This window comes from Loxodonta africana, chromosome 19 (assembly GCF_030014295.1).
Source record: "Loxodonta africana isolate mLoxAfr1 chromosome 19, mLoxAfr1.hap2, whole genome shotgun sequence".
In the NCBI taxonomy this organism is placed as follows: domain Eukaryota; kingdom Metazoa; phylum Chordata; class Mammalia; order Proboscidea; family Elephantidae; genus Loxodonta; species Loxodonta africana.
This window is the reverse complement of record NC_087360.1, coordinates 5,048,772-5,063,428: the sequence shown is the minus strand read 5'-3', so window position 1 is coordinate 5,063,428 and position 14,657 is coordinate 5,048,772. Positions and strand designations below refer to the sequence as shown.

Here is a 14,657-nt window from a genome sequence, read left to right as displayed (position 1 = left end):
TTTCTAACCAAAGAACTCTCTTTAGTATTTTTTGTAGTTTGGTTTAGTTTTTACAAATTTCCAAAACTTGTGTTTATCTGGAAGTGTCTTAATTTTAACTTCATATTTAAGAGACAGTTTTGCTGGATACGTGATTCTTGGCAGACAGTTTTGTTCCTTCAATTTTTTAAATATGTCATCCCGTTGCCTTCTTGTCTGCATGGTTTCTGCTGAGTAGCCTGAGCTTATTCTTATTGGCTCTCCTTTGTAGGTGACTTTTTGTTTATCCCTCGCTGCTCTTATAATTCTCTCTTTATCTTTGGTTTTGGCAAGTTTGATTATAATATGTCTTGGCAACTTTCTTTTAAGATCTACCTTTTGTGGAGTTCGATGAGCATCTTGGATAGATATGTTTTCATCTTTCACGATATCAGGGAAGTTTTCTGCCAACAAATCTTCAACAATTTTCTCTGTATTTTCTGTTATCCCTCCCTGTTCTGGTACTCCAATCACTCGTAGGTTATTTCTCTTGATAGAGTCCCACATGATTCGTAAGGTTTCTTCATTTTTTAAAATTCTTTTATCTGATTTTTCTTCAAATATATTAGTGCCAAGTGATTTATCTTCGAGTTCAGAAATTCTAGCTTATCCTTGCTCAGTTCTGCTCCTCTGACTTTCTATTGGGTTGCCTACTTCTGCAATTTTATTGTTAATCTTCTGAATTTCTGATTGCTGCCTGTCTATGGATTTATCCAGCTTATTAAACTTTTCATTATGTTCTTGGGTAATCTTTCTAATTTCTTCAGTTGCTTTATCTGTGTGTTTCTTGGCTTGTTCTGCGTATTGTCTCATTTCCTTCCTGATGTCTTGAAGGGTTCTATATGTTAAACTTTTGTATCCTGCATCTGGTAATTCCAGGAATGCACTTCCATCTAGAAGATCCCTGGATTCTTTGTTTGGAGAGCCTGTTGAGGTGATCATGGTCTGTTTCTTTATGTGACTTGATATTGACTGTTGTCTCCGAGCCATCAATAAGTTATTGTATTAGTTTATGCTTGCTTACTGTGCCGTAGCTTCTTGCTTTGTTTTGTTTTGGTATACCCCTATGGGTTGCTTGAGTCAGCTAGCTTGATTATTTTTGCCTTTGGAGCTCTGATGTCCTGTCCCCAGATGGCTAGAGTTGTTATCAGGTGTATCAGTCTAGGAGTCCATTCAGTTTTCTTGTATGAATTCAGCTCAGGTTTCCAGGTAGCTGATCATCAAGTGTGTGGTACAGGCTCTGTCCTCAGTCTTAGAGGGGCAGAGGTGATTGACGTATATACCGGTATCTGATTGCAGCAGGCGGTCACACTCTGAACAAGGCAGGGGGCTGAGAACTGACCCTGGAGAGTCTCTGAGGAAAGCGCGTCCCTGTTCCCTAGAGCATGCAGGTGGGTGGGTTCTGCAGATGGACCATGGGCACCCAAAGTTTTTGGTTTTAAGTACTGGGAGGTACCAGTTATCTTTGGACCCATGTCGCGCGTGGCTGGGTGACCAGAGTGGAGCTACCAGTCCTTAGGTCCCTGATGTGGGTAGGTGAGGACATTGTTTAACAGGCAAAGCAATGTCAAACATCAAACACCCACCTCTCCTCCGCACAGCTGAAATGGTTGGAGTCTGCCAACAAGGGCCTATTCTCCCGAAATAGGCTCACACAGGTCCATGCAGAAGGGAAAGGTGCTCAAAGTCCACAGACGGTTTATGCCTGGACAGGAGCTGCTTCCGTCCTGAGCTCCCCCAGTTAGCGGAGCTAGCAAATTATCTTTTCCCCCAAATGCAAATTTTTTCCTTCCCCAAGGCCAGGAGGATGGCTCTAGGGGCTCAAGAGGGCCTATCTCAGGCCCAGGGATCCAGCCACTGAAGCCAGCTAGGGGGTGGGGGATGCGGTAAAATATACACAAGTACTTAGCTTTTGCCGAGAGAGCCATTCTCCTCAGGTTCCAGAGGTGTGAGTGGGCTGTGTGGCTGGCTGCTTCTTCCTGAGGAGACTGTGGCCGAATGCTAGTACCAGCCCACCGCCACTGCCCTTCCGGGAATGGTGCCTGAGGGCTCTCCACGATTGAGGTCCGGTAACTCCTCTCCACTTCTGAACGGTCTCTTCTTCCCCCTGCCCCTCAGTTGGTTTTCTAAGTTTGCCTTTGATGCTTAGGGCTCCCAGCTTCTCACAAATATACTCATTTCACTTGTTTTTTTGGGTCTTTGTTGTAAAAAGGGCTCACTGGAAGCGTCTTGTCTATTCTGCCATCTTGGCTCCGCGTTTTGGCACTTCTTTTTAACCACCCATAAGATGGGTATCTTAATGGCACCTTCAAAGAGATTATAAATCATATGTGTGATGTGTCAGTGGATCCCTTCAGCTTGGCACCAGGTGCATTCAGACAGGCAGAGAGCTCAGGCGTGCAGAAGAGCAGGGGTATAAGTGCAGGGTGGAGGGAAGGAATGATGAGTCTCCCTGTAGTGGGAGAGGGCGTGTCATGGATTAAATTGTGTTCCCCCCCAAAATGTGTGTATTGACTTGGTTAGGCCATCATTCCCAGTATTCTGTGGTTGTCTTCCATTTTGTGATTGTAATTTTATGTTAAAGAGGATTAGGGTGGGATTCTAACACCTCTTACCAGGTAACATCTCTGATCCAATGTAAAGGAGTTTCCATGGAGTGTGGCCTGTACCACCTTTTATCTTACAAGAGATGAAATGGAAGCAAGCAGAGAGCTGGGGACCTCACTGCACCAAGAAAGCAGCACCAGGAGCAGACCACGTCCTTTGGACCTGGGGTCCCTGTGCCTGAGAAGCTCCTCGGCCAGGGGAAGGTTGATGATGAGGAACCTTCCTCCAGAGCTGACAGAGAAAGAAAGCCTTTCCCTGGAGCAGACACCCTGAATTTGGACTTGTAAGCTGCTAGAATGTGAGAGAATAAATTTCTCTTTGTTAAAGCCACCCACTTGTGGTATTTCTGTTATAGTAGCACTAGATGACCAAGGCAGGGGGGCTCTGTGTTTGGTCCATGTTGATGGAAGGACAGGGGCAATAGATGAGGCCAGAGAGGGAAACTGGGATTTAAAGACCTTCCAAACTCTGCTAAGAAATGTGGACTGAATTTACAAGCCAGGATGGTACAGACAATATGTACATGCCACCACTTCCCAGTATGTGCCATGGTAGACATCACCAATCAATCCCTGCACTCCATCCTGCTGGAGCCCACATGTCTTCTCGAGGCAGAGCTCCCCAAGCAGCCACTGTAAATTGATTTGCACTGCCAAGTCAGATGAACTTACTTTCTGTTCCTGGTTGAGTCTGTGGGGAGTCAGCAAACATTTTTTAACAAGGATTGGAGCATGATGCTAATGAAGCAAAGATACGTGGAGGAAAAAAAACCCAGTTCCTTTCCATCCAATGTCATATCATATGTATCAGGCCGACCTTAGGCAGTGTTATAAAATGACAGACTTTAGGGAAAATACAGCCACAAGACCTACTCTTTCTGGCCAGCACAGTACTTTAGAAATGTGTAGTTAGAAGCCAATATTGAAAAATTAGGCACTTTCACCAAAACTCTGGACTTAGCATTCGTCTTGAGAGGTCAGAAGCTCTCTGAACACTGACTGCCCTAGCACGTCCACATGGCAGCGAGGGGCTCAGCTGACTGGCAGCTGCCCCCTTTGAATGGGGCTGAAGGTGTGTGCCCTTGAGGATGACACAGTCCCCATGTCCCCTGTCACTCACAGCAGACCCTCCTTCCTGAACTGTGTCCACACTTTGGTCCCTAGGGATTTGGCTGTTGAGTCAACAGGGGCACCTCCTGAAGCTCCACCTCAGACCAGGGGTGCTGAGGAATTGCGGGTAGTCATGTGTGTCAACTGAATTCTGTTATAAAGATGTTATATAAGATTAGATGCATTCAATAGGACACACTAGAAAGATGTATTGAATACAAAAAAAAAAAAAAATTGCCGTGAGGTTGATTCCGATTCATAGGGACCCTACAGGACAGAGTAGAACTGTCCCATAGGGTTTCCAAGGCTGAAGTCTTTACCGAAGCAGACTGATGGGTTCGAACTGCCCACCTTCTGGTTAGTAGCCAAGTGCTTAACCACCGTGCCACCAGATCTCTTTCTCTTCCCTCTGAGAATATGCTTATCCTGCCAAAATGCTTTTCTTTTATGTCACTAATTTATATGCAAACCCTGAACTCCTAAGCTGGTGGCTCCAGCTTCCTTGCCAATGGTACCTCATTAACAGGCTTGTCTCCAACAGGTTCTGTGTTCGCAGTTAGAGCCAGTGCGGGGAGTTGGACAGCACCATATGCTGGGCTTTCACCAGATAAACAGCCCTAATCCCTTCTGGGGCAGCGCTCAATGAATGCAAAGTGCTTGGATCTTCTCCTAAGCTAATAAGTGTGGTGGTGCTTTTTTAATCTCCCAAGTCAGGGATAAAATGCTAAAATGAAAAAAAAAAAAAGTTTTTTTTTTAAGCATCCCACAAATATGTGTGTGCTGAACTTTGCACCGGTACCATATCAGACAGTGTGCTGCCGCTATTCATAAGGCTTTCACTGGCCAATTTTTTAAGAACTAGCCTACCAGATCCCTCCTAGTCTGTCTCGGTTTGAGAACTCCACTGAAACCTGTCCACCATGGGTGGCCCTGCTGGTATTTGAAATACCGGTGGCATAGCTTCCAGCATCACAGCAACACTCAAGCCACCACGTTATGACAGACTGACAGATGAGTGGGGGAACTGACACACAAGTGGAACGTTGTCTGATATAGCGCTGGAAGATGAGCTCCTTATGTTGGAAGGCACTCACATATGACTGGGGAAGCACTCCCTCCTCAAAGTAGAGTTGACCTTAATGATGTGGATAGAGTAAAGCTTTTGGGACCTTCATTCGCTGATGTGGCATGACTCCAAATGAAAAGAAACAGCTGCAAACATCCATTAATAATTGGAACGTGGGATATATGAAGTATGATTCTAGGAAACTTGGAAGTTGTCAGAAGTGAAATTGGACACGTAAAGATCAATATCCTAGGCATTAGTGACCTTAAATAGACTGGTATTGGCCATTTTGAATCGGACAGTCATATGGTGTACTATGCTAGTAGTGAGAAATTGAAGAGGAATGGTGTCACATTCATGATCAAAAAGAGCATTTCAAGATCTATCCTGAACTACAACACTGTGAAAGGATAATATCCATATGCCTATGAGGTAGACCAGTTGGTACGACTATTACTCAAACTTATGTACCAACCACTAATACTATAGATGAACAAATCAAAGATTTTTACCAACTTCTGTGGTTTGAAATTGATCAATATGCAGTCGAGATGCATTAATAATTACCGGTGATTGGAATGTGAAAGTTGGAAACGAAGGAGGATCAGAGTTAGAAAATACGGCCTTGGTGATAGAAACGATGCCAGAGATCACATGATTGAATTTTGCAAGACCAACAAATTATTCACTGCAAATGCTTTTTCTCAACAATCTAAATGGTGACTATACACATAGACCTCATCCGATGGAATACACAGGAATCAAATCAACTACATCTGTGGAAAGGGACAATGGAGAAGCTCAATATCATCAGTTAGAACAAGGCCAGCGGCTGACTGCAGAACAGACCATCAATTGCTCATATGCAAGTTCAAGCTGAAGCTGAAGTTAATTAAAACAAGTCCACAAGAGCCAAAGTATGATCTTGAGTGCATCCCACCTGAATTTAGAGACCATCTCAAGGAGAGTGTTGATGCATTGAACACTAATAACTGAAGACCAGATGAGTTGTAGAATGGCATCAAGGACATCATATACGAAGAAACCGAAAGGTCACGAAAAAGACAGGAAAGAAAGAAAAGACCAAAATGTATGTAGAAGAAACTCTGATGCTTTCTCTAGAATGTAGAGCAGCTAAAGCGAATGGAAGAAATGATGAAGTAAAAGAACTGAATTGTAAATTTCAAAAGGTGGCTTGAGAAGATAAAGGAAATGCCTGGAGTTAGAAAACCAAAAGAGAAGAACACTCTGGGCATTTCCTTAAGCTGAAAGAACTGAAGAAAAATTGAGGCCTGAAGTTGCAATGTTGAAGGATTCTATCTATAGGGAAAATATTCAATGGCTCAGGAATTATCCAAAGAAGATGGAAGGAATACACAAAGTCACTGTACCAAAAATAATTGGTTGATGCTCAACCATTTCAAGAGGTGGCATACGATCAAGAACTAATGGTACTGAAGGAAAAAGTCCAAGCTGCACTGAAGGCATTGGCGAAAAACAAGGCTGCAGGAACTGGTGGAATACTGATTGAGATGTGCTCATTCATCTATGCCAAGAAATGTGGAAGACAGCTACCTGGCCAATCATGTGGAAGAGATCCATATTTGTGCCCATTCCAAAGAAAGGTGACCCAACAGAATACAGAAATTACCAAACAATACTGGTAATATCACACGCAAATAAAATCTTACTGAAGATAATCCATCAGCATTTGCGGTAGTACATTGACAGGGAACTGCCGGAAATTCAAGCCAGATACAGAAGAGGACATGGAACAAGAGATTATCATTGCTCATGTCATATGAATCTTGACTGAAAGCAGAGAATACCAGAAATATTTTAGCCATGTTTTATTGACTATGCAAAGCCATTCGACTGTGTGGATCATAACAAATTGTGGATAATGTTGTGAAGAATGGAAATTTCAGAACATTTAATTGTGCTCATCTGGACCTGTACATAGACCAAGAGGCTGCTGTTTTAACAGAACAAAGGGACACCGGATGGTTTAAAATCAGGAAAGGGTGTGCATCAGGTTGTATCCGTTCATCATACTAATTCAGTCTGTATGCTGAGCAAATAATCTGAGAAGCTGGAGTGCGTGAAGAAGAATGTGGCATCAGAACTGGAGGAAGACCCATTAACAACCTGCGATACGCAGATGACACAGCCTTGCTTGCTGAAAGCAAAGAGGACATGAAACACTTACTGATCACCATCAAAGACTACAGCCTTCGGTATGGATTAAAACTCAACAAGAAGAAAACAAAAATCCTCACAATGGGCCCAGTAAGCAACATCAGGATAAACAGAGAAAATACTGAAGTTGTCAAGGAATACAATTTACTTGGATCAACAATTGATGCCCATGGAAGTAGCAGTCCAGAAATCAAATGATGTATTGCATTAGGCAAATCTGCTGCATAAGACTTCTTTAAAGGGTTAAAAAGCCAAGATGTCATTTTGAGGACTAAGGTGTGCTTGAGCAAGCCATGGTATTTTCAGGTTTTTTTTCATATGCATGCAAAAGCTGGACAATGAATAAGGAAGACCAAAGAAGAACGGATACCTTTGATTTATGGAGTTGGCGAAGAATATTGAATATACCGTGGACTTCCAGGAGAATGAACAAATTTGTCTTGGAAGAAGTACAGCCATAATACTCCTTAGAAGTGAGGATGGTGAGACTTCATCTCATGTACTTTGGACATGTTATCAGGAAGGACCAGTTCCTGGAGAAGGACATTATGCTTGGTAAAGTAGAGGTCAGCAAAAGAGAGGAAGACCCTCAACAAGATGGATTGACGCAGCAACTTCAGCAGTGAGCTGAAACATGGCAATGATTATGAGAATGGCTCAGGACCTGGCAGGTTTCACTCTGTGTATGTGAGTCAGAACCAACTCGTTGGCACCTAAGAGCAACAACAACCTTTGCACTGAGTCATAACCTTGGGCCCAGGCTGCTGGTTTACTCCTGATAAGGGAAAAAAATTTGTAGCACCTCTCTACAGATGCAGAATCAAACTGTGTTGAATATGATTTCGGCTTTTTCTCTCAGGGACATAGACCCAGAATTTCTTGTTTTCTGTAGTGATGGCTCAGCAAGCAGAGTCTACATCAACCGCCCGTGCTGCACAGGTGCCATCTGTGCAGGTGGAGGTCAGATGGAGGAGGTGCATGGGAGCTTTTTTGGAATGTTGTAGGTATCAGGAATCAGGGGGAGCAGCACCCCCTTCTGGATTTTGTCTGGCCTGTAGGCATTGGCGAGGCCTGGCTGCCTTATATGCACTTTTGTCCTGCCAGTCATTGGATACTGTAATGGTTTGTGTTCAAGTCTGTCACCTTCACTTAGCTGGGACTCTGATTCACTTTGTATCCTTGGTGTCTCTTAACATCGCTGGCCTGAGCTGGGCCTAGTGTTAACCTGAGACTTGCTGGGATCTCTCTGTGCTCTGAAGACAGGAATTCATTCTCTCTGGGCTGCACCCCTACAAGGTGGACACAGATCAAACAGGCTCAGGGTCTCCTTCAGCACCCAGAGTTGAAGGTTCTGTGATGAAGGCGTGAGGAAGAGATGGGAGGGAAGGAAGTGCAGTGGTCTTCATCCTGTCCATGGAGGTTCTAAAGTCCATACTTGCTGTGAAGTCCAATAAAATTGCTAAACACCCCTGGCCTTGTATCTGCTCCGCCTGTGGTGTGCATACCTGCCTCAGGAGAACAAGGTTCCAATGAGAATGCTGCAGTGGATGAACTGGGGGGTTCTGCCCACACCTTTCTGGCTCAGGTGATTGCCGCCTACTGCCAGGCCTTTCCCACAGTACACACCTCAACTCTCCTGCATTTGTACAAAATTCTAATTATTTTTTGCCTGCTTCTGCCCTTCCCAGTCTCACATCAAATCACTCTGAATCACGTTCATCCCACCATCAGAAACACCTAGCCTTGGAAGTCTTGAGGCCCTTTCTGTGCATCAGAAATGAAATCTCAATTCAGAGACACTCTGAATTCTTTCAGAGGACGTGGGGGCTTAGAGCTTTTTCCATCTTTCAGGAATGGAGGCATAACCCACATGGAAAAAAATGTAAGAAGGTGCGAGACGTTGGCGATTCAGTCTATTGAATATTATTTGAGGTTTTTTCTCCTAAGAGATATATATAATGTTTAAAAAAAAGAAGTGTGTTTCTTTCACCAAACCAGTCATTATCATCCCATTCCCCTCACCACTGATTGGCTTAGGGAGGTCATGTGACACTTCTGGCCAATGAAGTGTCAGGAGTCCTCTGGGGGATTCTTGGAAAAGTCTGGTTGCTTTAAAAGAGACACAGGAAGTGGTGTCCCCCATCTCACAATGGATGTTGTCACATTGGATATGACACTTTGTCTCTTCTGCACATGAAGTGACCCTTGCTTTCTCCTCCTCTCCACCCAGACACACATATGACATTTCACTGATGGTCCATGAGAGGAAGTCATCAACACCTGATCGGCTACTGGGAATATGTGGAAGGAAATGGGGGCTCAAATTGTCTAATTCTTCACCTGCTAATGCATGCGGCCGAGGTGCTGAGTCAGGAGACCAGAACGAAATGCTACGTCCTCACTTCCATTCTATAAAAGTAGAGTTTAATGGGGCAAAAATAATTACACCCATGTTTCCAGTGCATTTCATGAGCATTTTACCCACAGCTCTCTTGATTCCTCAAAAAGAATACTTTTTACGGCTTGAATAAAATGATTGTTTAGTAACATATTGCCACCTCTTGTGCATCTTCAAATATGGTGCAAGAAAAAAATACGATGCAGCTGGGGTTTGATTAGTAGAGGAATGCGTACATATAAAAGTAAGGTAAAGAAACACACACACACACACAAAGTAGGCAACGGAGGTTATGTAACTTCATTAAATTATGTTTATGGTTTTGCTTGTCAGTATTTTGTATTGTAAGTGGCTTTCCTAGAGTCCATTTATCAGTATTTGTCACTAATTAGTGCCTACAAATTACCTGGTGTGTAAGTCACGTTGTTCCGGCTGTCTCGGTGTCTAATAAATCAGGGCTGTCGCAGTTCATGAGCCCTCATCGCTGGGGGCTTTTTGCTTGTGTTTTTTCTGCTGATGCATCTCAAGATTCCACCTCTCCCCAAAGGTTTCCAACAACTGTGATTCCATTTTTGTGAATGGGAAGGAGATGAAGAGCAGAGTGGACACGATTGTGAACTTCACCCACCAGCACTTCACGTCCCAGTTAGAAGTCACTGTCTGGGTACCCAGGCTCCCTCTGCAGATTGAGATCTCAGACACGGAGCTGAGCCAGATCAAGGGCTGGAGGATCCCAGTGGCCCCCAACAGAAGGTGAGGAGCCAAGGGTGGGAGTGGCTCCCAGAGAGAGTACTGTGAATTGGGTGTTCTGTGGGCCCAGATCTTTGTGTAATGGTGATAATACTGGTTCTCAGGGTCGTAGAGCCTGATAGAGCAGCAGCCACAGTGGGTAACAATGGTCTGGTCCTGGGGTGGATCTGATGCTGCTACTTACTAGCGCTCTGACATGAGAAAATCATCATGTGAATAATAATAGTACTTTATAGGGTAGTTGTTAGGATTAAACAATAGAGAAAAGCACCTTACAGAAGGCCTGGAATTTAGGATACAATTATTTCTCATTACCCATTTCCCTATTGTTCATTCCTACATTATTCATTCTGAGTTTCCCTGCCTGTGAATGTCAGCCACCATCCAGGGAGTGGAGTGAAATGATTAAGAGTATAGACTCTGGAATAAGGCTGCCCAATATTTAACCTAGGCTTTGCCACTTATGGTTGCATGACCTTGGACAAGTTACTTAACCTCTCTATTCCTCACTTTCTTCATCTACAAATTGGAGATAAAAATATTACTGGATAGAGCTATCCCAAAAATTCAGCGAATGATATATATTGCTGTAAGCAGAATTCTAAAGATGGATCTCCAAGATTGTCATTTCTGGTTATTCAATCAAATACCATCTAATACAGCTGTGGAATGATTCTTTAGATATAATTAAAATCTGAAGTCAGTCAATTTTAATAAATGGAGATTATTCAGGTAGCCCTAACCCATGAGTTGAGCCTTTTAAAAGCAGAGAGTTTTCTCCAGGAGGTAGAAAGAGTGTAGGGTTAAAAAAAAATTTGCAAAAATAATAGATGTAAGCTTCCCACATTTGGTGAAAGGCATAAACCTACAGACTCAAAAAGTTGAGGGAATACAAAACAAGGACACTCCAAAAAGAAAAAAAAAAAAAAAAAAGGGCATGTCGAGAGACATCATACTTAAACTTTGGAAGACTAAAGGCAAAGAAAAAACCTTAAAGGCATCCAAAGAAATGACACCTGACTTACAGGGAAAATCACTTGAATAACGGTGGATTTCTCACCTGAGACTACAGAGGCCAGAAGGAAGTGGCACCACATTTGCAAGTCCTGAAAGAAAAGAACTGTGAACTGAAAATTCTATATCTGGCAAAAATATTCTTCAGGAATGAAGGGGGAGTAAGATATTTTCAGATGAAGAACAACTAAGAGAATGTGTTTCACGTAGACCCATCCTTAAATGGAACCCCTATGGAAGTACTGTAAACAAAGAGAAAATGAGCACAGGAGCAGGTTTGGGAACTTAGAATGGAAAGAAGGATGATGGATGGGTAAAGTAGAGATAAATCGATTCTCCTCACACATTTCTAATATTTGATGGCTGAGGCAAAAATTATAGCATCGTCTGATGTCATCCTTAAAGTACCTAGAGGAAGTACTTAAAACAATTATATATTAAAAGTATAAAGGGAACCAAATGGAAGCAAGGTATCAGCATTTCATTCAAAGTGGTGAAACACTGGTCTCAGTAGGCTGTGATAAGTTATGCATGTATATTATAATGCCTTGAGCAACCATTAGGAAAACTCTACAAGGAGATAGGCTAAAAAAAATACTATAAGTTTATGTAAATAGAACTCTAAAAAATGTTCAAGTAATTCACAGAAAGGCAATAAAAGAGAAACAGGAACAGAATACAGGCAGAACAAACGGAAGGTAATAAAATGGCAGATCAATGATTACTTTAAATGTGAATAGTCTAAATACACCAATTAAAAGACAGAGACTGGAAGAATGAATGAAAAACAGGACTCAGCTATATGCTGCCTATAAGAAACTACCTTCAATAACAACTTCAGTGTGTTGAAAGTCAAAGAATGGAACAAGATATAGCATGAAAACATTAAAAGAAAAAAAAGCAGGTATGTAAATAACAGATAAATTAGATTTCAGAGTAAAAAAAATTACTATGGACAAAGAGGGACATTACATAATGATAGAAGGATCAATCCACCAAGAAGACTTTGAGATCCTAAATGTTAATGCAGCAAATAACTGAACTTCAGAATACATGAAGGAGAAACTGATAGAGCTTATAGGAGACACAGGTCACATAGGTAGGTGTGGAAAGAGAACTCTAAGGCTGGGATCTCTAGAGAAGAAAACCAATGAAGCATATATATATATATATATAGAGAGAGAGAGAGAGAGAGAGAGAGAGATTTATCTCAAGGAAATGGCTCACATGGTTATAGAGACTGGCAGGTCCCAAGTCCATGGGTCAGGTGTCAGGCTGGAGGCTTCTTCTGACTCACATTGCTGCAGGGGCTGACAAACCCAAGATTGGCAGGTCACACTGCAGGCCACTGGCTCACAGGCTACGGAAGCCAACAAATCTCAAGATCAGCAGGTAAGATGGCAGGCTGCTCACTCACATGTTGTGGAGGCTGACGAATCCCAAGATCGGCAGGTAAGCTGCTAGTTCAAGTCCCAAGAACCAGAGGTCAGATGATGACAAGCCAGATGCAGGATCCAGAATAAGAGCCTTGCTGGAATATCCCTGTATATACTAGAGGCAGCCTACACTCCTAAGGAAGCTGTCTTTCAACTGACTGGCTGTTTGTAGTAGATCTCATTATGGACTTGATTACATCATTACATAACTGCCAAACTACATCATAACTGCTAAACCACTGAGAATCACGGCTCAGCCAAGTTGACACACAACTGTAAACATCACAGACTCTCAGCAGCTCTTCTGACCCAGAATCTCACACTTGTTCCACTAGACTCAAAATTCGGAATCAGTCCCATACGGGGAATGGTTTTGAAATGACAGCTTTCCAGAATGCAGAGGGCACAGACACAGCCTCTGCCTGTGTGGGGCCTGGATCTCCTACTGCACAGGGCCATGTTGGGAGGCAGGGGATGTCTTGTCTCCTGTGTCCAAGTTCATAGCAGCACTCGTGGTGCCCACTAATCACCAAAAGGAGTGTATTGACTGAAGGGACGTGGTGATGAGTTGATCTATGAGCAGATCTGCCAGGAGAAAAGCCAGTTTATTCCATCCTGCACAGTCGTATCACGTCTGAAAAATGGGCTACATGACTCTTAACAATGGTGATGCTTACTCTGTTCTGGGTGTTTGTGTTCCAGGCCCACCCGGGAGAGTGACGATGAAGAAGATGAGGAGAAGAAAGGCAGAGGGTGCTCCCTGCAGTACCAGCACGCCATGGCCCGGGTCCTGACCCAGTTTGTGGCAGAGTTGCCGGAGTTGGGTCAGCTGACCTATATGCTGGGCCCTGACTGGCAGTTTGACATCACAGACCTTGTGACTGATTTCATGAAGGTGGAAGAGCCGAAAATTGCAAAGTTACAGGATGGTAGGACCCTGGTTGGTCGGGAGCCAGGAATAACCACTGTGCAGGTACGATCAACTCACCCCTTGCCACTTGCCCTGTTGCTGTTAGGTGCTCTTAGGTGCCACCGAGTTGGTTCCGACTCATAGCAACCCTGTGTACCACACTGCCTGTCCTGTGCCATCCTCATGATTCTTGGTATGCTTGAGCCCATTGTTGCAGCCACTGTGTCAGTCTATCTCGTTGAGGTTCTTCCTCTTTTTTGCTGACCCTCTACTTTACCAAGCATTATGTACTTCTCCAGGGACTGATCCTTCCTGATAATATGTCCAAGGTATATGAGATGAAGTCTCACCATCCTTCTAAGGAGCATTCTGGTCGTACTTCTTTGAAGACAGATTTGTTCCTTCTTTTGGCAGTCCATGGTATATTCAACAATCTTCCCCAACACAAGAATTCAAAGGTGTCAATTCTTCTTTGATCTTCCTTATTCAGTGTCCACCTTTCACATGCATACGAGGCCATTAAAAACACCGTGACTTGGGTCAGGTGCACCTTAGTCCTTAAAGTAACATCTTTGCTTTTGCATACTTTAAAGAGGTCTTTTGCAGCAGATTTGCCCAATGCGATGTGTAGTTTGATTTCTTGACTGCTGCTTCCATGGGTATTGATTGTGGATCCAAGTAAAATGAAATCCTTGACAACTTCAGTCTTTTCTCCATTTATCGTGATGTTGCTTACTGGTCCAGTTGTGAGGATTTTTCTTTTCTTTATGTTGAGTTGTAATGCATACTGAAGGCCCTAGTCATTGATCTTTATCTGCAAGTGCTTCAGGTCCTCTCCATTTTCACCAAGCAAGGTTGTGTCATCTGCATAATGCAGGTTGTTAATGAGTCTTCCTCCAATCCTGATGCCATGTTCTTATTCGTATAGTCTAGCCTCTCGGATTGTTTGCCGAGCATACAGATTGAATAAATGTGGTGAAGGATACAGCCCTGATGCACACCTTTGCTCACTTTAAACCACGCAGTATCTCCTTGTTCTGTTCTGCTCTACCTTAATATTAGTCTGTATTCATGAGCATGCAGGTAGATGTTTCTATGTAGAACTGTGTGTGTGTGTACGCGTGTGTGTACGCACACTTCTGTGTGTGTC

At 43.2% G+C, this 14,657-nt stretch overlaps 1 protein-coding gene across 4 annotated transcripts in view; it reads left to right on the top strand.

Annotated features, from left to right (window-relative positions):
* Nucleotides 1-14,657, top strand: part of LOC111747736 (transmembrane protein 132B) — a 446,856-nt gene that overhangs the window by 424,087 nt on the left and 8,112 nt on the right. For all 4 annotated transcript variants that reach the window (XR_010318544.1, XM_064272049.1, XM_064272050.1 and 1 more), the window contains 2 exons: nucleotides 9,945-10,150; nucleotides 13,300-13,570. Coding sequence is in view for 3 of the 4 variants with exons in the window: in XM_064272049.1 (XP_064128119.1) it covers nucleotides 9,945-10,150; nucleotides 13,300-13,570 (477 nt within the window). In the remaining variant the exon portion in view is untranslated. The remainder of the gene's footprint in view (nucleotides 1-9,944; nucleotides 10,151-13,299; nucleotides 13,571-14,657) is intronic.